The sequence below is a fragment of the Denticeps clupeoides genome, chromosome 1, assembly GCF_900700375.1.
Source record: "Denticeps clupeoides chromosome 1, fDenClu1.1, whole genome shotgun sequence".
Classification (NCBI taxonomy): domain Eukaryota; kingdom Metazoa; phylum Chordata; class Actinopteri; order Clupeiformes; family Denticipitidae; genus Denticeps; species Denticeps clupeoides.
The window spans coordinates 3,790,745-3,817,201 of NC_041707.1; the positions used below are offsets into that span (position 1 = coordinate 3,790,745).

Consider the following 26,457-nt stretch of genomic DNA (forward strand, 5'->3'; position numbering starts at 1 on the left):
CGACGCTGGACCTGGAAATCACGGCCCGCCGTCGGCGCCTCTCCATTGGCTCCGGCAGACGTGTACCTGCGTGTGGGAGTGCCCGTCGGACGGGACGGGGCTCGGGACGGGCCGGCCGAGGATCCAGCCGGGACACTTTCGGGAGACGCTCCCAGGACCGCGGCCATGGAGAGCATCGCGTCGTGGAGCGCGGAGCGCGTCGGCGACTGGTTCCACGGTACGGCGACACCGGGCGTTTCGGCCGGGCTGGTGGCTTCGTGTGGGCGAGTTGTAATCTGTCCGCGGATCCCTGTGGAAGGGAAGGTGGAATGAGGAAGTGGGGTTGTGGCCATTGCTGCTTCGCGCCCGATCAAGTGCGATCGACTATAAACATTTACGTGACGCGTGGCTGCAGACGCACATTTCATTAAAAGTCGCGGGAGAAGTTCTTAAAAAAAGAAGTAAAAAAGAAAAGATTCCCTTCCATGTTTATGGCGCTCTGTCACGCTCAGCGAGTTGCGACTAGTCCGATCCTGCTCACCTGTACCGGTTTACATTTTACATTTACATTTACAGCGTTTACCAGACAATCAGTAGTTACAGGGGACAGTCCCCCCCCTGGAGACACTCAGGGTTAAGTGTCTTACTCAGGGACACGATGGTAGTAAGTGGGATTTGAACCTGGGTCTTCTGGTTTATAGGTGAGTGTGTTACCCACTAGGCTACTACCACCCTACTACAGGTTTACCGTACCCGTGTAACCGAGTACCTGTTACCGTAGCCGTAAACCCGAGTACCTGTTACCGTAGCCGTAAAACCGAGTACCCGTTACCGTACCCATAAAACGGAGTACCGGTTTACCTTCCCGTAAAACCGAGTACCGGTTTACCGTACCCGAAAAAGCGAGTACCGGTTTACTGTACCCGTAAAACCAAGTACTGGTTTACCGCACCCGTATAACTGCCTACTAGATTACTGTATAACTGAGTAACTGTTTACTATACCTGTATTACCAGCATATCAGTTTACTCTGCCTGTATAATCCAGTACCAGTTTATTTTACCTGTATAGTACACAACAGGTATGCAATGGTACCTGTTTACTTTACCTGTATAACTGACTACTAGTTTACTCTACCTGTATTACCTGTGTACTAGTTTACTCTACCTGTATTACCCGCATGCTAGTTTACTCTACCTGTATAACCGAGTACTTGTTTACTCCACCTGTATTACCCGAATGCTAGTTTACTCTACCTGTATAACCGAGTACTTGTTTACTCTACCCCTATTACCCGCATGCTAGTTTACTCTACCTGTATAACCGAGTACTTGTTTACTCCACCTGTATTACCCGAATGCTAGTTTACTCTACCTGTATAACCGAGTACTTGTTTACTCCACCTGTATTACCCGCATGCTAGTTTACTCTACCTGTATAACCGACTCCTTGTTTACTCCACCTGTATTACCCGAATGCTAGTTTACTCTACCTGTATAACCGAGTACTTGTTTACTCCACCTGTATTACCCGCATGCTAGTTTACTCTACCTGTATAACCGAGTACTTGTTTACTCTACCCCTATTACCCGCATGCTAGTTTACTCTACCTGTATAACCGAGTACTTGTTTACTCCACCTGTATTACCCGAATGCTAGTTTACTCTACCTGTATAACCGAGTACTTGTTTACTCTACCCCTATTACCCGCATGCTAGTTTACTCTACCTGTATAACCGAGTACTTGTTTACTCTACCCCTATTACCCGCATGCTAGTTTACTCTACCTGTATAATCGAGTACCAGTTTACTCTACCTGTATAGTACACAACAGGTATGCAATGCAACCTGTTTACTATACCTGTATTCCTTGACTACCTGTTTACTCTACCTGTATTACCTGCATAATAGCTAACACTACCTGTATAACTGAGTACCAGTTTAGTCTACCTGTATTACCTGCATATTAGTTTACTCTACCTGTATAACTACGTACCTGTATAACCTGTATCGGTTTTAATTCACCTGTATTACCCATGTGCCAGTTATACCGTACCTGTATAACTGCATACCAGTTTACTCTGTATTACCACAATAGCCATGTACCAGTTAACTCTACCTTTATTACTGCATATGTGTCCTTTTGACCACATGTCAGGGTCACTGCTTAATTATATTTTGACAGCAGTGTGACCCACATTATGACATCGTAGTTCATTCAAAATACTTTGCTAGAACCACCCAGACAGTGGGGCAAGAAGTGGACTCATTCTCAAATGCACCAACTGCTGAGCTACTGTCCTCGCAGATGCAGCTCATGGCCGAGTGCCGTGTCGTATCAGTCACTTTCACTTTCGCTCACTTCACCCCTACTGGTTGGTCGCGGTCCTTCGGTCAGAATCTCACCTTTGAATGACTGGGATAGTGTGCGTCTGATAAACTGCATACAGAATGCAACAGTATACAGTATTTATGCAGGACTTGCGGACCACAGCTGGAAAGCGTTATCTCTGGAATGGGCACATAATGAAGGAAAAATCCTCTTCTATTACGTTTTATGAAAAGACGGACGTTCCTGTTCTCTGATGTTATAATACATTTTTTTTTATAAAAGTATATATTGCATTCTAGTATGAAGACTTGTCCCCAGGCCGTCTGTCTGGATATTGGAACCACTGTGTTGACAGATGGCTGGAAGGTGTCTTCAGAATAAGTGCCTCTGCTTGCTTCCATTAAATGAGATTTTTTTTTAAAGTAATGTGTACTTAAAAGATTTTACTGTAGGTGACAGTACCTACAAAACGTGTAAAATAGCTGTGACCAATCAGCAGTGCGACTTCGTTTAGCTCCGATTAACAGGGTGGACAGAGACCCTAAAACCAGGTATTTTAATTTTTATCAAATGCTGAATGGATGAGGCGTTGGAAAAAGGTTTTTCCTTGTTTTACTTTGTGTGTGCAGGTTTGGACTCCCCCCTGCAGCAGTACTGCTTCTCTGAATGGAAACTGACTGGAATGGACCTGCTACAGCTCACCTCCACGGACCTGGAGCAGCTGGGGGTTCACAAGATCGGCCACCAGGAGCTCATCATGGAAGCTGTTGAGAAGCTCTGTGCTCTGGTGAGACGTTGCGCTCTTTCTTTCCTCATGTCCTGTCTCAAATAATCAGGCAATCTATGGTAATCTTGTTCTGGTGGTTGAGGCATCGAGATAGTTTTGACCAAATTATGCAGCATCTCAAAGCCACACCGCCAGTCATCATTGCATCAATTTTAAATCTTCTGGTTAAAACCCTAAATGTTCCTCCAAAAAACATGTAGGATTGATGTTCTCTCCCGCGGCAACTCATAAACACATTTCCATCAAACAAAACCTTCATATATATGTACTGTGAAACAAAATAAAACACCATTCACTGATTTCACAGATTGTGAAATCTAAAATATTTCACTCTTCACCCTTCTTTTAAATTTTATTTTAAACATCGATCCTGTATTATGAAAAGGGTCTGAACTTTGCAAGTATTTCAGCCCCATTTACCCCTTTGCTCTCTAGTACCACCTAACAGACGTTCTTGGAAACTGCAGCCTAATTATCATACACTTCTGAACATCCGTCTTATTTGTATCTTGTGTCATGGCAGTTAACAAAGTGAATATTAAATAGTTGATTGAATGATAAATGAAGTTTGATTGATATATCGTTGCATTCCTAGCTGACAGGCTGATGGCTGCCAGTAAGGCTGGGATATCTATGCAGCCCTATGCTTCTACAACACACGTGCATGGCATTGAAATATTAATAACCATAGGTTGATAATTACAGTGACTATAGCATGAATTAGAGGCCCATCTTAACGCATTTAACCCATATACCCACAGCCCAGGTACAATAGAACACTTCCCATTCATTCAGAACCAGGCTGTGAAGCCAAAACATATACGTTTCAGAGGAATTTCTCTAACTGAGATTACTGAGAATGTGGTGCTAATATTAGAACAATGTTCAGCCAAGTTCACCTTCTAAAGCCTCGGTTTTTGCACTGCCTTATGTTCAACAAAGTGTGTCTTGCAAAACGACTGTTACCTAATGTGATAATGCTTTAAAAATGCTGTGATGCAATGCTGATCATTCCAGCATGTTCATAATACACTTCCTGCTTTCGATTTGAAGCATTTGGTTCCAGCCAGTCATTCACGTCTGCACACCTTCTTCATCTGCGCTGCATTTAGCCCAATTTGGTTCGTTCTTGTGGGAGGAAAGCGGCGTCGCAGGGAGAGGGTTAAGCACTTGAGCTGCTTGTCAGATGCTCACAATGATTGTGATGCATTTTTCTCAGGCCCGGACAAATGTGACCCTCAGTATGTGTTTCATATCGTATAATTACAGCAAAAAGCCAGCAATTATCACCCATGCAGAGCAACACGCGCTGCAGCACTGTATAAACGGGAGCGTGGCGTTGCAGGGATCTGTGTTTTTGTGAATGCATTTTTCTCTGCTTTCATCAGGGTTCAATGTGTTTGTGCCAGCGCTCCTCTGATTCATTCGTCCGGCATCTGTTGTAATAATAAATAACCGGGCATCTGTTCCACTCTGCTCAGCGAGCCTCTCGCTGCCTGGTGCATTTGCACGCTCGGCCTCGTTGAAGGTGCATTAATAACGGCACAAATTACGCAGAAAACAAACCTGCCTGGCGAGTGCTGTGAGGAGGGCTGTGAATCTGAATCTGCTTTGCATTCTGACCGCTTCGGGTCTAACCGTACCGCGTCTTCCGCCACCTTCCCGACAGGCGTACAACATGAAAGGCGAGAACCTGCGCAGCCTTACGGAGAAGCTGCACGCCGTGTCGCACTCGCTTCAGCTCGAGCTGCAGGGCCGCTGGAGGGTCAAATCCTACAACGGCCACAGCACCAACAAGCTGCCGCTCGGGGTGCTGTACCTGGTGCTGGACATCATCTCTTCGGCCAAGGGCCTCCTCGCCCTGCTCAACAGGTAAAGGTGGCGAGAGAGAGAGAGAGAGAAGAAGAAGAAAAATGCTCCGGTCAGACTTTTTATTAGATTTACAATTAGAATATTAAATTCATTTTACTTTTATTATTCGTACTGGGCATATTTTTATCATTCATATCATTTGTATGGAAATATAATATGGTGTAGCCAGTAATGATAATGATCATTGACAATCATTGTGTCCCAACGAACCATTCCTAATTAAACTGTTATGGTGCACAAGGAAACAAGGAGAGTTTTAAAAGGGGAGGAGCCTGTAGGCATGATTGACAGCTGTCACACACAGTCTACTTTCTTATTCTGGACGATTTAACTCCCCTCCTGTCAATATGCGAAACGCCCAGGTCTAGCACAGCGTCCATCTCCTACCTTTCTTCTCTTTGTATCCCTCGGTACTCCACACTAAACTTTAAAAAATAATCTGCCACACCTAATATTTTAGCAGTGACGTAATGTAAATAAACATTTACAAAGTTGCAGCACGTTCGTTTGGTTTATTTACATTTCGTCAATGCTGAAATATAAATTGTGGTGGATTACTTCTCATTTTTGTTCACTTTTTACAGTGTATGGAAGCGGCGGAAAAAGTAAAAACCGTAGCCGTTGTTTGTTTAATGTGTTTTTTCTCAATACGGTAGTAAAAAATATAAGTTTGCTCTTTCAAACTATGCTGTCTAATTTATGCCTGTGAGTAAATAGTTGTTTTTTTTTACTTTACTATAATGCTACTGATAGCAGGTTTACGTGGTTTATTCACATTATGGCAATGCTGAAATATTAATTCCATTTTTTGAAGTTTAGCCAGCGTTCCCTTTTTTCAGTGTAAATTTCTGATAACCCACACAGGGTAGCCTTTAGTTTAAATCCTAGATTGTCTCGTGTTCAGTTCTTCAGTCGCCAGTCATGCCTTCGCCTCCACCTTTTCTAGGCACCAGTTGGCACAGCCGAGCGGCTACGCGGCCAGCAAGAGCGTCGTCACCCTGTGCAGGGACCTGGGCGCCGCGGTGCAGAAGGTGAGCGTGTGTTTGTACGGCGTTGCTGCGGAAATGCAGCACCCACAGGCATTCGGCCGGCCTGTTGTGAGTTGACGTTGCCAGGCCGAACGCACTCCCCCGAAATACCGGCGTGCTTGCGGAGCCCACGTGAACGCCGCCATCCTGGAGACGGTTAGCAGATTCCACTTTTTGGCCTCGTTGAGGCAGCGAAATTTGTACTTCGGTAACAGGGGTAATCGGTGTGACCTTTGTATACACAGAAGATTCGATTTGAATTATGCACAGCCTGTTAAAATCATAAGTTTATCAGGATTTATGCTCAGGTCTATTTTTTTATTGTTTGTGCTGAAAACTGAATTTGAATTCTGGCTCCGACCTGAAGTTGCAGGAATGCTGCAGGAATTGGGGGCGTGGCTGTGAGTTTCTTGCTTTCAGCTGCGCATTAAAACTGATTAGAGGTTTGAATTAACAATTTATGTACGTCCAGTTCCTTAAAAAAAACAATATTTCTGTGTTGAAAGGCAGAGTGTCACCATTTAATCCAGCACCGTATTGCCTTCTTAAAATTACACGGGCCTACCGAGTCTGCATGGTTATAGGAACTCCACTCCCGGTCTAATTATATCCACACTGAAAATCTCCCAGAAGGCCGTGTAATCCCTAATCCTGCTCCCGATTCCCTCGGGGATCAATGGAGTATCAATGTGCGAAAAGGTTTAGGCTAAATGGGGTGAACGGAGGCATTCTGGGGGGGAAGCGAGCCGAAGTGACAAGCCGCCACATCGAGGGGGGAAGGAAGGCGGGGAAATGAGGGTGTGCAGTCAGCGGGGAAACAATGCGAGCGGCAGGGTGAGGAAGTTGGGCCGGTCGTGGCCGAACGTTCTTTTGTGGGCCCGGCGACGCGGGCTGTTTTTGTTGGAGATACCAGCTGATACCAGCCGCGCGTCCAGATGTCCATTCACAGTTTTTTTCTTTGCGTTTAGAGCTCATTGTGTGCCAGGTTCCTGTTTTGCCTCCCCCCTCAGAGCCATTTCCAGGGATTCTGTTGACGGGGTTGCCGCTCGTGGAACAGGAAGGTTCTGCCGGTCTTTTTTTTGGGTTGCCGGTTCGAGTCCTGATCCGCCGAGGTGCCAACGAGCAAAGCACCGTCCCCACACACTGCTCCCCGGGCGCCTGTCATGGCTGCCCACTGCTCACTCAGGGTGATGGGTTAAATGCAGAGGACAAATTTCACTGTGTGCACCGTGTGCTGTGCTGCTGTGTATCACATGTGACAATCACTTCACTTTCTCACTTCTCAGTGGCGGTATGGGGTCCTAAAAGGGCGTGAAGAGTTGTCCCCGCTCGTCTTTCCACGCGGCATTATCAAGGTCAGGCCGGGCGCTCGTGCGTCAGGGCCCTCTGACGCCACGCGTCAGCACTGCCAGCGTTCCGCCGGGGTCCCCGCTCCTCGAACAGAGGTCGGCATTGAACGGCGGGTCACATTTAAAAAAAAAAAAAAAAACTAATTTATTATTTTCTCCTCCGCGCCGGAGAGCAAAGAAAAGTTAAATAACAATGTGTGTGTGTGTGTGTGTGTGTGTGTGTGTGTGTGTGTGCGCGCGCAGCTCTTAGTCAGTTCTTATTACCACCCCGAGGAGGTGGGTGCGCGTCTCCGCACCGCCCCGGCTCCAGAGGACACACCAGAGCGCGTTTAGAGCCGGACAGGAGAGGAGGACAGGTCAAGCGGCTCAGCCGAGAGAGAGAGAGAGAGAGAGAGAGAGAGGGATTAAGATTAACTCTGAGGCGGCGTGGACCGCTCCGACGGGTACGGTAAACAGCCGCCGCACTTTTACACTTTTGCTGTGTGTTTATTTATTTATTTTTTAAATTATGGTTCCACCGTTACGGAAGATTCCGGGTTCTCGTCGTGCTTCTCTGTAAAGTTGCCGTGGTGGAGTTGGGGGGTGAAGGTCCGTGCCTTCGTGGTTTAATGTTTTATAACCTCGCAGTCTGCCTGAGCTGGAGCGGTTTGTCTTTAACAAGACACTTGAAATGTATATATATTTTTTCATGGTTATGTGTCTCTTACGATTATTCATGGTGCACTGATACTATGGAATATTTACTGTTTTTTTATGATTGTAAACACAAGGGTTCCACCCGACATAATAGCTTTTTCAACTATTAATATATAACAGTATATCAGTAAATATACTGTATAAATGTTTTAAATATGATTATATATATATATATATGTGTGTGTGTGTGTGTGTGTGTGTGTGTGTGTATGTACTTATACACTTATGTACTGCTTACTGTGTTATAATAAAAAAATAATCTTTTTGTCTAGATTAAAAACTGTTTAGCGCCCCGCCCCCTTGCAGTGAGTTTATGACTGGAAAGTGTAAAAAGATCCGGGGCATGTTTGGGGCCAGGGCTTTATTTAGTCCTGTACGCGCTGACCCGCGCGCTGACCCGCTCGCTCTCTTGTTTGGGCTCGTATGGCACCGTTGTTTAGTGGGCACCGAGCGACGCCGCGCGAGTTGCGACACCGAAACCGAGACTGCCGTTTAAGTCCCGCTAAAGCTGTCAACTCCGTGGAGACGCGGAGGCAGAACACGCACCGTCCGAGAACGCTTACGACGGATCGCTTGGCCCACATCTATAACGTGTCAGATGATTTTTCGGCGAGTGTCGCTTGGCACCCACCGGCGTGCTTGGAAACTGGGTCTTCCTCGGGCACTGGGCGGAAGGGCCGTTCATGTGACGGCAGAGCAAAAAAGGACAAATAAATGGAATCATTTACACGCCCCAAGGTCACGTCGACTGGCTTTTACGAACAGAGGCAGCGAGGGATAACAGGGCACGTACAGCCATGTCCAAGTAGTCCCGCTGCGCCGAGAGATTATCACTCCAGTAAATGTAACCAAAATATTACTGTTCTTTGGCCTTGTGCGTCTGCATGTGAGTGTGTGTGTGTGTGTGTGTGTGTGTGTTATTTTACACGCCTTTTTTCCTACGCACATGAACAAATTAACTGCACAGGAATGAAGAGTTTTCTCTTGAAATATAATCAAGCTTAATTAAACTGACGCTTCCTACATTTACATTTACAGCATTTACCAGACGCCCTTATCCAGAGCGCCTTACAACCAGTAGTGACAGGGACAGTCCCCCCCTGGAGACACTCAGGGTTAAGTGTCTTGCTCAGGGACACAATGGTAGTAAGTGGGATTTGAACCTGGGTCTTCTGGTTCATAGGCGAGTGTGTTACCCACTAGGCTATATCGGCGCCCACTAGGTGCCAATATTTGTGTTTATTTCACTACTCTGCTTATTAATTTTGTTTGTGTGTAATCTGCTTTCACATTGTGCAGGAGGTGACGTGAAACATCTAAAATGTCGCATTTTATTTGGATTTATTGCAACACCGCCGGAGTTCGGAGAGCGAAATTCACGGGTTTCCATCATGGACTTCTGTAAAGTTCACGTGGTGGGGTTGTGGGGTAAAGGTTCATGCCTTCAGGGCTTAATGTTTTAAACCTGGCCAGCGCTGACCACAGTCTGCCTGAGCTGGAGTGGTTTGTCTTTAACAAGACACAGGAAAGGTGTGTAGTTTTATTCATGGTGCACTGATACTATAGAACATTTTCAGTTTTTTTACGATTGTAAACGCATAATTATGCCACCTGACGAAATAGATTAATATGTAACAGTATATCAGTAAATATACTGTAAAAATAAAAATTTCATTATATATATACACACACACATATATATATAAAATATTTATACAGTATATATATAAAATCATATTTAAAATATATGCGTGTGTGTATTTGCTTACACACTTACATATTGCTTGACAACTGACAGTTTGCGAGACAAATATAGTACGCTGGGACATTTTGTCTAAGTTAAAATTTTATATAAAATTGTCTTCTAAAACTTTTTTGATTTTATTGTTATTGAATGTTATGGAATTTTTTTTTAATACTGCCAGAGTTCAGAGAGTGAAATGCGAACGAACTTAGGAATGGTTTCGGCTTTGGGTTTTATGATGAAGATATTATCCCCTGGTTTCTTGCATCCCCTGGTTTCTGAGAGACACTGAAAACATTTTAAGGTGGCTGTTGAAGTGAAAAATAGGTACGAACACACAGAAAGACGCTAAACCTTCTAAAAGTGATAGAATTGTGAAAGCTTGTCTGCTTCCTGGGTCTCCGGGTTTCCTGAACACGGTCCCTTTAAGAGGCGGGTTTGGTGTTGAGATTAATTTTAATCCGTGTTCAGAAACTTCCTTAAGATGCTAAATAACTCCGCCCTGAGTGTCGCTCGGCCTAATAGAGGACGCTTATTCACCTCGGCCTGAAGCTGGAGAACATGGCGAGAGGAGCAGAGGCCTGCGAACCGGACTTTAAAGAGCAAGGCGTTTCAAACTTTCGTGCCCTGGGTTACTCTTGCTGTCTTTCTTGGAGACCCCTGCTTTCCATAATCTCAGTATAGATTATATTATATTATTTATTTTTAATGATCACGTGTTGATTGACCAGAAATTAGATGATGCTTTATCTTCACATCGCAGCTGAACAGTTTGACATCATGTTCATGCTTCTCTTTTCTCACAGGAGACCACCGCTTATGAAAAAGAGAAGGATCTCATATCTATTGTAAGCAGTTCTCTGTTCTTTCTCTCACTATAAGGAAACATCTTAAAATCTAAAATCGAACATAACAGATGTAGAGAGTAGCAAAACATTATTTAGTAAAAACGTCTCAAACTAATTTTATATTAATTAATGTAAATGTTTTACATTAATCACATTTAATTTAAACAATTTTGGCTTTCAATGATAAAAAAATAAATTAAAAAGATTTTTTTATTTGAAACCATGTTCTTCATGGGGGTATGTTCACATCAATAAGTAATCTTTTAAATAATCGTTATTTTCATAGATTACACTTTAACAACCAGTACATTTGTTCAGAAAGTATTTCTAAAATGTTCTTGTATTATTGTAATATAAATATTTGAAAGAGCAGCAGTTATTATTTTATTTAAACTTCTGACCTGCAGTGCTTTTTCCATTTGCAGTTTGTACTTATATCATTTTTGGCGACTCAGCAAGTATTCTGATTACATCCCCAGTGCAGTAGGAGGCCAGAAACAGGATTAGCACGATTTTGGATTAGTGAAACGTTACACGCATGAAAACCAGTTCCGTTCTTTACATAGCAACCCCAACATCAGATAGTCTGTGGCTGAGTGAAAACAGAATTTATCATTTTTACTCCTTACAACTTTACATTTACGGCATTTACCAGACGCCCTTATCCAGAGTGACTTACAATCAGTAGTTACAGGGACAGTCCTTGGATACACTCAGGGTTAAGTGTCTTGCTCAGGGACACAATGGTAGTAAGCGGGATTTGAACCTGGGTTTTCAGGTTCATAGGCGAGTGTGTTACCCACTAGGCTACTACCACCCTGTCTAATGTTGTGTCTAGATCTGTCTAGATCAAATGTACTGTACCCGTTGTTATATATTTGATCTGGGCTGTGAATACAGTCCGAATCAGGGTTTGTGTGTGTTTATGTGTAATCCGAATCCTTTTTTCCGTCCCCGTGAATCCGCTGGTCTCTCCGCAGTGCCGTCAGCTGATGGTGGTGTGCGAGGAGATCTTGAGCAACAGCCCAGAGGATGTCCTCTCCCACACGTCGCAGCTAGAGAGCGTGGAGCTGGTGCCTGCCTGTCCTGGGGATAAACTGGTACTGAGCCCCGATTCTCCCTCTGTCCTCATCTCGTCCTCCCTTCCTCCTCACCACCGCTTGAAAGCGTGATTCACCGCTCCGTATTCTCGGGCCCGTCAGCCCATCCGGAGCCTGTTTCAGTGAATCAGAAGTGTAGAGTTCAACGTCAGGCCTCCGAATGATTCATGCATTAATTTATTACATGTGAAATACACAGCAGACGAAACCATTTGTACAGTTTGTGTAATGTCTGGGGCTGCATTTTATTAAGTGTTTTTAAAATTGTTTAAAGTGATTTGAGAGATTGCAATTTAATTTCTGATTAAAATTGTTGTTTTTGGTAAATCTGAGACTGATTAATTAACATTTAATTAACAGTGTTCAGTGTTAAGTAGTTGGGTTTTTGTTTGAAATTCTTTTTTTTTTTTTTTTTTTTTTCAATTTGGTACAAATATCTTAGTTTTGCCCAAATATCTTAGTTTTGCCCAGAACCATTCGGTTCTCACAGGACTGGGGCTTTAAAGTTCTCTGGATAACAGAGAATAAAAGCAAGAAAAGTTTCACCCACTCCGGTCAACAGATGGTAGTAAATGTTCTTTTTCTGTTCTGCCAGTCAGCAGAAGGCGGCATTTTACAAATCGCCCAAATGCCACATGGAAATCCTGTGTGACTGTGATCATCAGCTGAGGATATTCAGATTTTTCACACCCCAAGCACACACACAGTGAACACACACACACACACACACACACACACTGCCATGATGCGTGTTATGTCCTAAGGTTTCCAATGTCCTCTCTCGTAGGGAATCGAGATTACATCTACAGGCAGCAGCAATCATTATGTCACTGGGACAGCAGCAGAGGTGAGATCCCAGCATTTCCATAAAAAGTGTTACATTGGTTTTTCAAAAATGATGGCCTTAAATATCACAAAACTTTACTAGTGATCATTAAATCCAGAGTTAAAGGTCTTAAAAATACGGCACACCCAATAAAATTAAATAGTTAATTAAATAGGCGAATTTCTAATATGTGTTTTGTATTTGTGTATGAGACAGAAATTCTGAAAGTTCTCCTCATATAAAATATTTCTCAATCGGCTCAATCGTGACGTTCATGTGATTACACGAACACAAAATTACGCAATTCTGAAGCAACAATCTGCCATTCTCTCAAAGGCTGCTCGTTCTAACTTCAGAATGTTAACCGTTCCTGCCGTGTTCTGGACTGGAGTTGTGGACGCAGGGTGGAACTGTACATTTATTTATAGCGCTCGCTCAGTGTCTCACTTCTGTGTTCGTTCAAGTTCACCTGCACGCTCGCTCATGACATTTACAATATTTATCAGGAGCGACTTACAATCAGTAGTTACAGGGACAGTCCCCACCTGGAGACACTCAGGGTTAAGTGTCCTGCTCAGGGACACGATGGTAGTAAGTGGGATTTGAACCTGGGTCTTCTGGATCATAGTCGAGTGTGTTACCCACTAGGCTACCACCACCCTACATTACAGATGTGCCTAGTCACAGGCCAGAACAACAGAAAGCATCCAACCATATTTAACTTCTTCTGTGGCTGGTTTTGTGGCAAAAGCAGCATTTTGCAAGAGAAGAAATGAATAAAATGCACAGAATACATTTTTGTTCGCCCCGATGACATTTTCTGTGCACAGAATTTCACCTTATGTGCATTTTTACTGGTCTACTAGTGAAGCCCCTACTTCCTCTTTCTGGACTATTGAAACCTCCTCCTGTCAGTACGTCACATGCCTGAGTGCAGTGCAGCGTCCATCTCCTGACTCTCTTTTCTCTTCACCTCCGTTCTTTACACTCCTAATACCCTTTGCATACAGGGGACATACATTGCATACATTCAAGCGTTATGATTTAAGACAGGAAGTCGTGTTTGTGTTTTTTCCAGAAAAAAATAAAATGAACCCAGTGGTTCTTCAGAGTCTCGCGTGACAGATCTAAAAATACATTTGTGCTCATTTTTACATCCAATCACCGAGCAACGGCAAAGCTTCACACATTTGGAAGCCATGACGGTCGGTGGAGATAATGTTTTAAGCGGGAAATTCTCTGGGCGGAAACAGCATGAGAAACGGGAAGTAACCTTTCCCCCTTATGATGTAATAAGGGGACAAATTCCAGATCCGACCATCCGACTGAAGCAGAATGACCAAAGCTTTACACCTATTGCCATTTCTAGCCACTGCAGGACCGTAGACAGACTAGGGGAACTCGTATTAATCTTAAATAATCTCCCAAAGTGTCATTTTCATAATAGGTGACCTTTAAATATCAGCCATTTTGCCAATTGACTGAAGGTAGTATACCGATATACAGAAAATACTATATTACTACTATAGTAGCTGTCATTCATCACTTATTCCAGCTCATTTGTATCCTGTAAAGGAGGCCAGTTAATAAATAAATCTCTCTCCCTTTGGGTTAACAAGCCCTAATAAGGGGCCACCTATGAACAAGACACTTAATTTAACCCACAGTAATCAGTATGTCCCTTCACAGTCTCCTGCTGAGGCTTCTGAGAAGATCCTGGCTGGCGATGAGGTGATCCAGGTCAACGACCAGATTGTGGTGAGCATCACTAACTGTCTCAGAGTGGATTAGTCTATGAAGACCAAACCATTTAACAGTACAATGGGACTGTTGAGCAGATCAATCCTGCTGGGGCAGTGGTGGCCTGAGGAAGAGGCCCCGTAATCAGAAGGTTGCCGGTTTGAATCCTGATCCGCCAAGGTGCTCCTGTCATGGCTGCCCACTGCTCACCAATGATGAGTTAAAAGCAGAGGACACATTTCGTTGTGTCACCGTGCGCTGTGCTGCAGTGTTTAACCATGACAATCACTTCACTTTCACTAATGTTGGAATGTTGCCTGATAAACAGGTATTGAATGCTATCATTAGGTATTTAGTTTATCAGAGCGCTGAGCTGCTGAGTTGGCAGCTTTTTTAAAGTGAAATGCAGATCCTGCGCTGTGTAAATTTGCATAAAATATGATCCATCTTAGGTTGGCTGGAGTCGAGGCAACCTTGTAAAAAAGCTCCAGGAGAACCCTAGCGGCGTGACGCTCATTTTGAAGAAGTGTCCGGTGTCTCTGAAACGCAGGGAAAGGGCCCCCGACCCCAAGGTGAGCAGTTTTATCGGCTTCCTACAGTGTTCCCCTTGAGCCGTTTCCGTGCCTTCGCTTTTATAAGTGCACAGACACATACACACCCGAAAAACATGCTAATGCGCAGATATATATTAATGCACAGATGCACACCGACTCCCCAAAAAACATGGAGACGGAATGTGTGCCATGTAGCCCAGTGAGAGTTGATGGACTAGACTAGTGTTTCCCAACCTTTTTCCTCCAGGACCCCCCCAACCCTAATTCCTTCCCACAAAACCACATTAAAATAAATAAAGTGATTAAACACAAACTTTTATTTGCAAAAAATAAACCAAAGTTTTTTATTTAGTCTATATATAGTTATATATATTATAAGCAGAGTTTTGATTGTTATTGGGATTTAATAAATGTAATGCTTACAAAGCTAATTTTGGTAACCTCAGCATGGATAAAATTGTGCAGACCCCCTGCGGTCTATAGATATTTTTTTTATATCTGATACCAAGTAAAATTCAAGTTGGCATCACCGATACTGATACTTTATAAAAAAAAACTGTTTAGAAAATCGTGGTGCTGAAAGTAGAAAATCGGAAATATCGATCCGACACTGTTACCAACTTGGCATCGATATTTCGGATGGATCCGCACATCCCTACCCAGCGGCGGCGTGACTCCGGCCTCCTTCTGTGAAGACACTGGGCTCTCAGTCACATCAGGCAGCCATGTGGGCCAGGCCCTGAGGAGAGAGCGACGCCACATGACCACCTCAGCCTCTCCTCGTCACCAGGCGGCCCGTCACGCCACGGGAGAGGAAGCAGCCCCGGCGGCCGCAGGCAGCGGGTCAGGGCGACGCTAACGCCGCGCTCTCTCTCGTTCGCAGAAGGACGGCGAGGAGGAGGGAGAGAAGAGGCACACGCTGATCGAGAGGGTGGCGGCTTCCGTTCGCTCCCTGTCCTTCAGGTGAGTCCCCTCGCTGACCCTCGGCGCATCGCGAACGGCACTGTAACTTTAACAAAAAGAAGCTTGCTGGCCATGAAAAACGATATTTGGCCCATTTGGAAACGGGGACGCGTCTTCTCGTCCCCGGAGCAGCGTTCTCAGCAGACTGCTTGTGATCTGATCTGCGTCCCCAAGGGCGGTGACTAAGTTTGCGACAGCATTTCTGCAGAACTCATTTTCCACGGTCATGAGTGTGACAAGCTCATAAATGGGTTTATGATGGGATATGGGTTCAGCCTGGTTGGATTAGCAGGTGTATATGTTGGCTAGGTTAACGCCTTTTGGCTGCAAAACTTTTTAAAACTTTTTTCTTTTTATGTACTCCCCATTGGAGTACAGTCTGGGGGTTCTCCTCCTCTATCCTCACGTGACCCCCCGCCTGCTTTCTCTGATCTGATCTGATCTGACCACTGTAGGGCCTAGCGGTTAAGGAAGCGGCCCCGTAATCAGAAGGTTGCCTGTTCGAATCCCGATCCACCAAGGTGGCACTGAACAAAGCACCGTCCCCACACACTGCTCCCCGGGCGCCTGTCATGGCCGCCCACTGCTCACTCAGGGTTATGGGTTAAATGCAGAGGACAAATTTCACTGTGTGCACCGTGTGCTGTGCTGCTGTGTATCACACGTGACATGTGACAATCACTTCACTTAGCTTCAATGTACTGTGTTGTATGGTACAGCAAAAAGGTTTCTTATCAATCAATAAGGCTAATAATAACAACAGTAATAAGAATAATAAGATCTTGGTGGAGTAACAACCTGGGTCCCTGCCCAATGCAATAAATGCTGGTCACCTCATATTTAACTTTTATTTCCATTTGTTTGTGTTTTGGTCGATTTTGAAGGCCAGTCATGTGACGGTTGAGTAGCGGGGCGGGGCTGTGATTTCTGTTCTTCTTCTAAATAAAAAAATGTGCTCTTGGCGTCAGATCGGCTGTACACGGGCCGGAGGCCAGGCAGCGAGCGGGACAGGGGGAGTCCGAGCTCAGCAGCGGCGCGCTGGACGGCCGAGTCTCCTTCCGGGCGCGGCACAAGGGCTCAGGTGAGAGCCGCTCTGGGATGCCGAGCGGGGGAATTTTGAAGGTCTGCCGAGTTGTTGAGTCCTGGTCTTTTTCAGCAGCAGAGGACCTGACTTCCGTTTTGGCGTCAGAAAGGGGCCGGGGGAGCCCGACGCTGCCGGCTCCGGAGCGGGACCGCCGTAGCGTCAGCTCCTGTCCCGAAATGGTGGGGCACAAGGTGAGCGGGGGGGGGGAGGGGACGGGGACGGTGGCACACAGACACACGCGCGTACCTTCTCACGCTCACCGCGCCGTTCTTCCCCGTGTAGGAAGAGAAGGAGGGGAACAAGTGGTCTACTAAAGGTAGGTGACCCCCCCCGTCCCCCCCGCATCCGGTGAGCCGAGTGTGCGTGTGGACGGCTCTGACGCCGGCGCTGCCGTCACGCCCCAGGTACGCGCACCGCAATGAGCCGCCGCAGGGTCTCCTGCCGGGAGCTGGGCCGGCCCGACTGCGACGGCTGGCTGTGGAAGAAGAGGAAAGACGCCAACGTGTTCATGACACAGAAGTGGCAGCGCTTGTGGTTCGTGCTGAAGGGTCCCACGCTGTACTGGTACACCAGCCAGCAGGTCCGGCATTTTTTTAAGTGTTAGAGGGGGGGGACTTTTCTGATTTACTGGTGTGATGTTCCTTTATCTTTATGTGTGTGTGTGCTGTATATACAGGAAGAGAAAGCGGAGGGTCTGGTCAAGGTATCCAGCTATAATATCGAAAGTGCTGGGGAGCACAAGAGGAAGTTGTGAGTGTCTGACTTCTTCTTTTACTGTACTGTGGCCTACGGGCCACTTTAATAGAAACACACACCTACAGGCGTGTCGGTGTTTAGAGCCGTGTGCACGATATCCGAGGCAGGAGGAGGATTTCTCATGCAGACGTTCCAAGTTCACCAACAACAATACGTGTGATATCTATCGTGCTTGACATAAATCTTTATTTTAGGGGGATGTGGTAGTAGCCTAGTGGGTAACACACTCGTCTATGGACCAGAATTTCCAGGTTCAAACCCCACTTACTACCATTGTGTCCCTGAGCAAGACACTTGTGTCTCCAGGGGGGGACTGTCCCTGTAACTACTGATTGTAAGTCGCTCTGGATAAGGGCGTCTGGTAAATGCATTTAGGACATTTGGGATATTGTGATATAGACAGGTGGCCTTTTTCTTGTTTTACCGAGTGGGTGGAATCTATTTAAATTGTATAGAAATTAGTATTTTTCAAGTTCAAGTTGAGCCTTATTGTCATTTCAGCTACATACATTTAATCAACGCAGCGTTTACTGATTTTTTATTATCAGCTGCTCTTTTTGTCATTATTTTTGTAGAATAAAACTGATGATCAATCACGCAAAGAGACTTCTTTTATATATAGCTTTAGTGCAAATAATAATACAAGGTGCAGCAACACATGAGTTTATGTAGTAGGCCAAGTTGCTGTGATGACAGCATTTCTTACCCTTCCTATGTTGACCACTTTTTTTGTTTTTTTTCTTTACTCATATTAATAATGATCCCATGAAGCTGCTTAGGATGTTGAGAACTACGGCGAATCTGATAATAACAGAGATGAGCGTAGGTGGAGGGTTTGTGTTCCTCTGTTGCAACATGCAGCTCATATATATAATGTGCAAAGATTGATTTTTCAAACCTATCGTTTAACCTATCGCGTGTTCTGTCTCTCCCCAGTGTTTTCAAAATGTCCCACCCCCGCTTCCAGAATTTCATCTTCGCGGCTGAAAATGTGAACGACATGAGCAAGTAAGTGTGACAGTCGTTTGTCCACTCGTTTAAAGCTCCTCCCTCTTTCATCGTCATCTGTAGACTGTTCTAGATAGAAACAAGGAATGACTGCTGGCTAGTGACCTGTGTGATGGACAGGATAAACCAACTACCCACCTAGACCATTTTTCTTGGTTTGTATGTATTTCTGACACCTAGAAGATGACATTTAAGTACATTTTAAATGGGAGGAGCCTGTACGTCCTCATTCTGGGCTACATGCAGCATGACTTTTCTTCTCTGGTTCTCTGGAATTGCAGAGATTTATTGACACCGAGAGTTTGTGCAATGAAACCGAAATTCATTGCGCAACATAAAAATTCTCAAGGACTGTTCCAGCTGCACTGCAACAACTTTTAAAGTGTGCACTGGTACAAAAAATGTAAAAAAAATTGGACCTCAGACCCTATTATATCTTGGATAAAAAGGCACACAAATTGCCAAGGTCTTCTGTCAGCGTCAGATTGCCGGCCTTTTCATTTTTTCACTTCCTGCTGATGCAAATGTTGACCCTGATCTATCCCATAAAAAACCCTTGTGCTTTGTGTTGTAGGTGGATCAACAGCCTGATCCCAGCCATACAGAAGTATAAAAAGCTCCACCAGAACACACCCGACAGCGAGGCGGGTAAGAGGCCGGCCTGCGTATATGTGTGTGTGTGTGTGTGTGTGTGTGTGTGTGTGTGTGTGTGAGCTGCTTGTCTTTGTTTTGACAGAGTGCTACAGTGAAACCGAGACTGAGGAGGAGAATCCACAGTCGCCCCTAAACAAGAAAAAGATTTACTCGGTGAGCACCGCTGTCACTGGGGTCACACAGCCTGAAAAAAATTGCTGGGCCTGGACATTATGACGAGGATTTTGTCATGTAGTTTTCCTTATGTTGATTTAATTACTTCTCGATTTATTGTCTTCACTGCTTCTTGTCATGTGAAATGTGCCATATTAAAATAACCGAGTATTCACCTTTTATTTATCTTTTGCTGCCCTCACATGTTCATCATCACAGTCCTCCACGCTGCCGTACAGAAAGGGGAAGAAAACCCGACCTCTGGCAATATCGCCGGGAAACGAAGTAACATCTCCACCCAAAGGTTGGTCAGACACTTTCATCATGAATTTGGTGGGAGATTGTCCAGAAGATATTTACTTATATTTTTAACAATGTTTGCATGCGATTGGCGGGTGGCGCACTGCACACTTTGGCCACAGGGGGGCGTAAGAACTGTATGCGAAGTCACAGCAGCTGCTCTAGGTGTTTTGTAGCATTCATGTCAGTATATCCGTGGTCCAGGAGCGCCTGTGGATGAGATGGGCGTGTTCATCAACCAGCTGAAGGAGGACGGGGTCACACCAACCGGTCAAGAGCAGCCGCTAACGCACGACCACTTCCGAAGGTCTTTCATCCGCCGCAACAAGAACCCCGTCATCAACGAGAAGGCGCACCACCTGCGGACTCTACAGAGCACGCTCAAGGTCGAGCCCCTCCCACTCGGTGACGAGTTGTATTTTTCACTGCTCCCTCCTCCACCACCTACGCACCATGTCCGCTTTCTGCTGTGTGAACAGAACTGTCCTGAAAGGCCCTATATAAAACAACCAAAAAAAGCGTATTAAAGAAATTATAATAATACTTGTTGCGGTGAACTATTTTGCTGTCCACTGCATATAAAACTGACTTTCAGTCAATGAAATGACCTTTAGAAACACCTAGAAGACGTTTTTCTACACGAAGGGGTAAAAGGAAAGGAGCCTGTTGGTGTGATTGATGATTTTTAACCCTCCTCCTTTCAATGTAGCACAGTGTCAATGGAGCAAGACACTTAACCCTGAGTGTCTCCGGGGGGGGACTGTCCCTGTAACTACTGGTTGTAAGTCGCTCTTTGCCTGTGTTACAACTGCTGTGTTATATTTTGAATTCCAGGCAAAAGAAGCAGAACTACATCTCATCAATAAGGTCCTGGAGGACATGGAGCTGACGTCCCCCAAGTTCCAGCAGTGGAAGGAGTGCAACGAACATCTGTTCCAGGAGATCGAGAAGCTGGCAGCCCAGAAGGAGCAGGGGAAGGACGTGGCGGCGCGCAAGGTCGGCGTTGCCACGGCGACCGAGGGAGGCGGCAGTGACGACGACGGCGCGGACAGGCCCGCTCTCAGTGACGGGGAGCAGCTGGTGGACGCAGAAGGTCTGTCCAGCCGCCCGACGAGCCCGTCTGCGGACTCCGAGCGCCTCAGCACGGCCAGCGCGTCCACGGAAAGCTATTTTTACATCTGACCCCTCCGCCGGCTGGACAGACTGGACAGCCAGCAGCCCCCCGTGACACATTTTATTCCAATAATAAACCAAGAGGGTATCACAGATCATCTGTATAATCACGGCAACTTATTATCACGAAATGAACGATTATTGGTGTCCGTAGTTCCACGTCTGGTTTAATGAGGCTTTCTGAAAGACCGCGTGCCACAACGGATGACACAGTTCCAGCTCTGGCTTCTCGGAACGTCTGAGTGGGCTGCACCCGCGATTCTGTGTGGACGTTGTCCCTCGTTACCTCGCCCGCGGGGACGCCTGGAGCCGACGCTCCTGATCAGAGAACGGCGCGGGGGACGTCACGCGGCTCGCAGACTGTGCTGGAGCAAGCTGTATGTTTTTATAAATAAAGAAGCCGTACGGTTATCATATGCATACCGACACGAGCCAATGTCCTCAACTTTTTAGCAGAAAATGTTTCAAGTACGGCGTGCGGCGGTGGGACCTCGTGCCTGAGCATTTGAGGCTGTAGTTCATTTGCCTGATTAAAATGTTTTAATGCCCTTTTTTTTTGCAGTTTCAGACGGAGAACTGTGATTAGGTTTGTGATTAAATTAAATTAATACTCCTACATTCAGACATACAGTAGAGGCCAGAAGTTTGGACACACCTTCTCATTCAATGTGTTTTCTTTATTTTCATGACCATTTACGTTGGTAGATTCTCACTGAAGGCATCAAAACTATGAATGAACACATGTGGAGTTATGTACTTAACAAAAAAAGGTGAAATAAGTGAAAACATGTTTTATATTCTAGTTTCTTTGCTCTGGTTACTGCTTTACACACTCTTGGCATTCTCTCAATGAGCTTCAAGAGGTCGTCACCTGAAATGGTTCTCCAACAGTCTTGAAGGAGTTCCCAGAGGTGTTTAGCACTTGTTGGCCCAGCTCACCCCAAACCATCTGGATTGGGTTCAGGTCCGGTGACTGTGGAGGCCAGGTCTCCACTTTTTACATAACTCCACATGTGTTCATTCATAGTTTTGATGCCTTCAGTGAGAATCTACCAACGTAAATGGTCATGAAAATAAAGAAAACACATTAAATGAGAAGGTGTCCAAACTTTTGGTCTGTACTCTATTTCAAAATGAGACAACCAAACGGCCCAGCTCTGCCCGCATCTCAGTGGAACAGAGACAGCCCGCTGTGGGTGGTGAGTGGGTGTTCTTCCAGCACTCTGAGACCCACACACACCTGTTTGAACAGTACATGCCTTGTATTAATGGCTGGTTGTAGCAGGTAACCCACTCGTCGATGAACCAGAAGGCATTTTAGTGTGGTGCAGCGCTGCAGTTACATAAATAAGGTTTCAGTCAGACGCTTCTGGCGTTGCTGTTGCTGCACACACACACACACGCACGCGCACGCGTAGCCCTACGTGCAGCTATATTTCAGCGGCAGCTTCAGTAAAGAACCAATACAGAATTGCGAGTGCTCGCTACGTCTTCGCTGCCACCTCTCTCAGTTGACAGTGGCGTTGTGTTCATTTAGCGTGTGTGCGTGTGTGTGTGTGTGTGTGTGTGCCAATCACCGCGAGGTTTCTCTAACAGTTTACGCATGTGTGTTATCACACCCTCTGCGTAATTGCTGCTCATCACACCCTGCATTTATTTGTTGCTCTGCAACATACTCTTCGGCTGCCCCAGAGGTGTCCGTCACCATGGCTACCGGAGGACCAAAATGATTCTCGGCGAGTGAGTGCGCACACACACACACACACACACACTGTTCTAAATCCTTGTGGGGACCCAAGTAACAACGGACACTGCAGACCAGGATCTTGGGCCTTTTAGATTAGCATCTCCCAACTAACATGGACTATTTTCCCATTTTCTTCTGCCGAAGCAGCTCCGACACAAAAGCCACCGGTAGCTGATAAGTCCTGCAAATCCCATAATTTGTAAGGTGTTGCCTCCGTGGATCAGGCTTGTTTTTCCAGCACAGCTCACATTTCATTGTTGGGATTGTGATCTGGAGAATTTGGCACCGTTTTTGCTGTCTGGCAGGGCGCATCAGGGGACACTGTGGACCATTGCTGACGCGGTACAGGTACGTCCTGCCGAAAGAAGGACCCCCCCCAGTTCTCCAAAATTCACCAAAAATGCATTTTTGCAAACTCTTAAACTCCGGGGCCACGTTAACTCATGGGCCGGGCCGGCACCAGATGCAGGCATATCGGGCATAAACATAAAAGGCATTACAGTATTTATATTTACCGTCACTTGTAAGTGAAGTGATTGTCACATGTGATACACAGCAGCACAGCACACGGTGCACACAGTGAAATGTGTCCTCTGCATTTAACCCATCACCCTTGGTGAGCAGTGGGCAGCCATGGCAGGCGGGTCGGGAATCGAACCGGCAACCTTCTGATTACGGGGCCGTTTCCTTAACCGCTAGGCCACCACTGCCCCTACTTTTTTTTTTTTTTGTTTTGTTTTTGAGTGAAGTGATTGTCATATGTGATACACAGCAGCACAGCACACGGTGCACACAGTGAAATTTGTCCTCTTTTAGTGGGAACTGTGTTGCTGATCAGCCTTCACTTCGGAGAAAGGCTTGCTAGGCTGAGAACGAACAGGAAACCGGCGCGTTGGATGGAAATAGTTGAGATGTTTGCCCACTCCTGCCACAGTGCCTGGTGTCTCCTTCTCTCACTGCGTGTTCAGCTGTTGGTACGTTTTTTTTTTTTTATAGTCAGTGAAGACATGACGGCATTGATTAGCGCTTTTATTTAAAAAGACAAGCAGTTGTGCACGACACGCCGCACACAAATGCACAAACGCATGAGATGCATAGATAAGCGCTGCTGTTAATACGGCCCGATGCTACAGGAAAGTGTGTGTGTGTGTGTGTGTGTGTTTATAAGGCTTCAAAAGGCGAGTTGGTGCCTACCAGCAAGTCGTGGGGACAAACACAGCGCTACACAAAACCCGTTGGCATGTCATGTGATCAAACAGCCCAGCACCGGCGGCGCAGGGAATACAAACATATCAAATTGTGGTATTTACATTACAACAAGGCATCTTACTTTTCCTTTTATTCCGAATCATGCTGGGAAACGTCAGAACGTTCACTTTTCTACAGAATCTTGCCCTCCTGATCGTACCCCAGCAGCCCCCCTCCCCGTAGCGTGGGCGTGTCCGAATGATCCTCGCGAGAGGCTAGCAGTTCACCTCGTAGGCCTCGGTGTCGGCCGCGGCCGGCTTGGGGCAGGAGGGACATCGGGGTCTCTTGAAGCTGAGCAGCAGGGCCACGCCCCCCAGCAGCTGCACGCAGCCGCCCACCCAGCCGAAGTACAGCGAGCCGGCCGGCCTCAGGGTCAGCTTGGGCAGCGTGGGTTGCGGGAGCCTCTCCGCCCCGAGGACCAGCAGGTAGTGGGTGTAGACGGCCAGGGCGGTGAGGCTCAGGACGCCCGCCAGCGCCACCGAGAGCCCCCCGGCCGCGGCCACGCCCCGCAGGGGCAGGTCGGTCCAGCAGCGCACGCCGACGCTGGCCAGCACGATCCCCGCGCCGCACAGGAAGAGCGAGGCGAGCACCAGGCCCTGCGCCAGGCGCACGCGCCCGTCCCGCCGGTACGCCCCGGACGCCGGCCAGCACCGCTTCAGCTCGGAGTGGACCACCTGCAGGCAGCTCTCCCACAGGCCGTCGGAGCGCAGCAGGAGGGCCTCGCCGCCGCCGCCGACGCCCACCAGCGTCTGGCCCTCCCTCCACTGCGGCGTGATGGCCGCCGTGAACACCAGCGCCAGGCCCAGGGGCGCGAAGACGATGCCCGTCACCATGGAGGCCGGCGTCTGCATGCTGGAGGCGGAACACACACAACGGGTCACTTTGTCAGCGCGCGATCTGGCCTGAAACGCGGCTGCGGCCTCTCGGGGGGCTGCGGCGTCGCCGGTCCGCAGCCGTTGCTAAGAAACAGTAGCCCGGTCCGCGGGTTCGTACTCCAGCAGTTGTGAACATTTGCGTTCCCTCACTCCAAGGTCCCCGCCGTTTCTCCTGAAATGTTTCGGGGTCATCAATCACCCCCCCCCCCCCCCCCCCCCCAATTAAAAACGTACCATAATTCCAATTCGAGAAGGACACGGCGGGCAGAACAGGTGTTACAGCATTTACCAGACGCCCTGATCCAGAGCGCCTTACAATCAGTAGTTACAGGGGACAGTCCCCCCCTGGAGACACTCAGGGTTAAGTGTCTTGCTCAGGGACACGATGGTAGTAAGTGGGATTTGAACCCGGGTCTTCTGGTTCATAGACGAGTGTGTTACCCACTAGGCTACTAACAAATTCGCACAGATGTGCTTCATGTAGAATTTCCGTCTCGGTTTATGGTGTCACTTCATGGCAGCACGGTTCCTGCCTCGTCTAAGCCTTTCAAATGGTCTGGAAGACCAGCTGTCAGGAGACATAGTAGATTTACTAGGACCAGGTCCTTTTTTGGACCCTGTCCTAGAAACACGTTGCTGTATGAATTACACTGAAACTACAAAGCAGTTCGCCATAAAAACCCCACAAAAAACTTGCAAACTGCAGAAGTTGAATGCAGTCGAACTCGACCTAAATATGTTCGGTCGGGATAAAAACCATCAAAGCAAGGCTGAGATGGAGATGTCCTCTGGGTGTGAGGTGGAAGGGAGACGCTGCCGTGACCGTTATTCGCCTGTCTGTGTGTATTCCGTGTCGGCACCATTAACAGTAGCTGTCAAAATACAGCAAACACAGCGGTAATAAAGACCGTAAAACGAAGAATCTGCTTATGCTTTTCATCTCAGAAGAACGTGCCTGTTGAGCTCAGGCTTCTCCTGATTCCTCTCTGTTAAAATGTCAAACAGCAAGCGGTCAAGGCACCTGTTATTCTACCGAGTCCAGAGAATCTTCTCCATCCTCTCACAGCACGTCTCCTCCCGCCGTCTGGGAATAAAATTTGTTGAGATGAAATGGATGAAGGCAATTTGTCTGGTTGGGGACTACTCACCGTCCAGATGTTAGAGGTCAGCAGGGTCCCTGTGTCCAGCTGCTGCGGGTTTTACTCCAGACCTTCCTTCTCGGCAGAGCATCAGCTCCGTGCTTCTCGCTCCCTCCTCTCCTCCCTATCTCTCTCTCTCCCTCTCTTCTCCTCCGTCTCTCTCCCTCTCTCTCTCCCTCTCTTCTCCTCCGTCTCTCTCCCTCTCATCCATCTCTCTCTCCCTCTCTTCTCCTCCGTCTCTGTCCCTCTGACTCTCTCTCTCTCTTCTCCTCCCTCTCACTCTCTCCCTCTCATCCCTCTCTCTCTCTCCCTCTCTTCTCCTCCGTCTCTCTCCCGCTGACTCTCTCCCTCTCCTCCCTCTGTCTCCCTGTCTCCCTCTCGTCTCCTCCCTCTGTCTCCAGGTCTCTCTTCTCCTCCCTCTGTCCCTCCGTGTGTCTGTCCGCCAACACGCAGACGTGCACCGACAGACAGGAACACAAACAGGATTTTAAATATACTGCTC

The 26,457-nt window shown here is 46.8% G+C and overlaps 2 protein-coding genes across 7 annotated transcripts; one reads left to right on the forward strand and one right to left on the reverse strand.

Annotated features, from left to right (window-relative positions):
- The first annotated feature begins 4 nt into the window (after positions 1-4).
- On the forward strand, positions 5-21,377 carry cnksr1 (connector enhancer of kinase suppressor of Ras 1). 4 transcript variants are annotated; one of them, XM_028982178.1, is made up of 21 exons: positions 6-217; positions 2,941-3,098; positions 4,768-4,970; positions 5,917-6,001; positions 10,594-10,635; positions 11,616-11,735; positions 12,523-12,582; positions 14,251-14,319; positions 14,754-14,873; positions 15,739-15,818; positions 16,787-16,899; positions 16,975-17,093; positions 17,185-17,218; positions 17,307-17,482; positions 17,579-17,652; positions 18,595-18,666; positions 19,241-19,314; positions 19,403-19,473; positions 19,693-19,777; positions 19,978-20,159; positions 20,608-21,377. In XM_028982178.1, the coding sequence occupies exons 1-21, from the start codon at positions 166-168 to the stop codon at positions 20,953-20,955; spliced, it is 2,337 nt and encodes a 778-aa protein (XP_028838011.1). In that variant the 5' UTR covers positions 6-165; the 3' UTR covers positions 20,956-21,377. The 4 variants fall into 4 exon arrangements, with proteins under 4 accessions (XP_028838009.1, XP_028838011.1, XP_028838012.1 ...); XM_028982179.1 differs by having other exon boundaries at positions 8-217; positions 16,978-17,093; XM_028982176.1 differs by having other exon boundaries at positions 5-217; positions 16,787-17,093.
- A 2,305-nt stretch (positions 21,378-23,682) lies between these two features.
- On the reverse strand, positions 23,683-26,167 carry cldn23l (claudin 23-like). Of its 3 annotated transcripts, none has more exons than XM_028987788.1 (3): positions 25,965-26,167; positions 25,838-25,900; positions 23,683-24,793 (listed from the first exon to the last, which is right to left on the reverse strand). In XM_028987788.1, exon 3 carries the CDS (start codon positions 24,790-24,792, stop codon positions 24,157-24,159), a length of 636 nt encoding a protein of 211 aa, XP_028843621.1. In that variant the 5' UTR covers position 24,793; positions 25,838-25,900; positions 25,965-26,167; the 3' UTR covers positions 23,683-24,156. The 3 variants fall into 3 exon arrangements, with proteins under 3 accessions (XP_028843621.1, XP_028843639.1, XP_028843631.1); XM_028987806.1 differs by having other exon boundaries at positions 25,772-25,900; XM_028987798.1 differs by lacking the exon at positions 25,838-25,900.
- Positions 26,168-26,457: the final 290 nt, after the last annotated feature.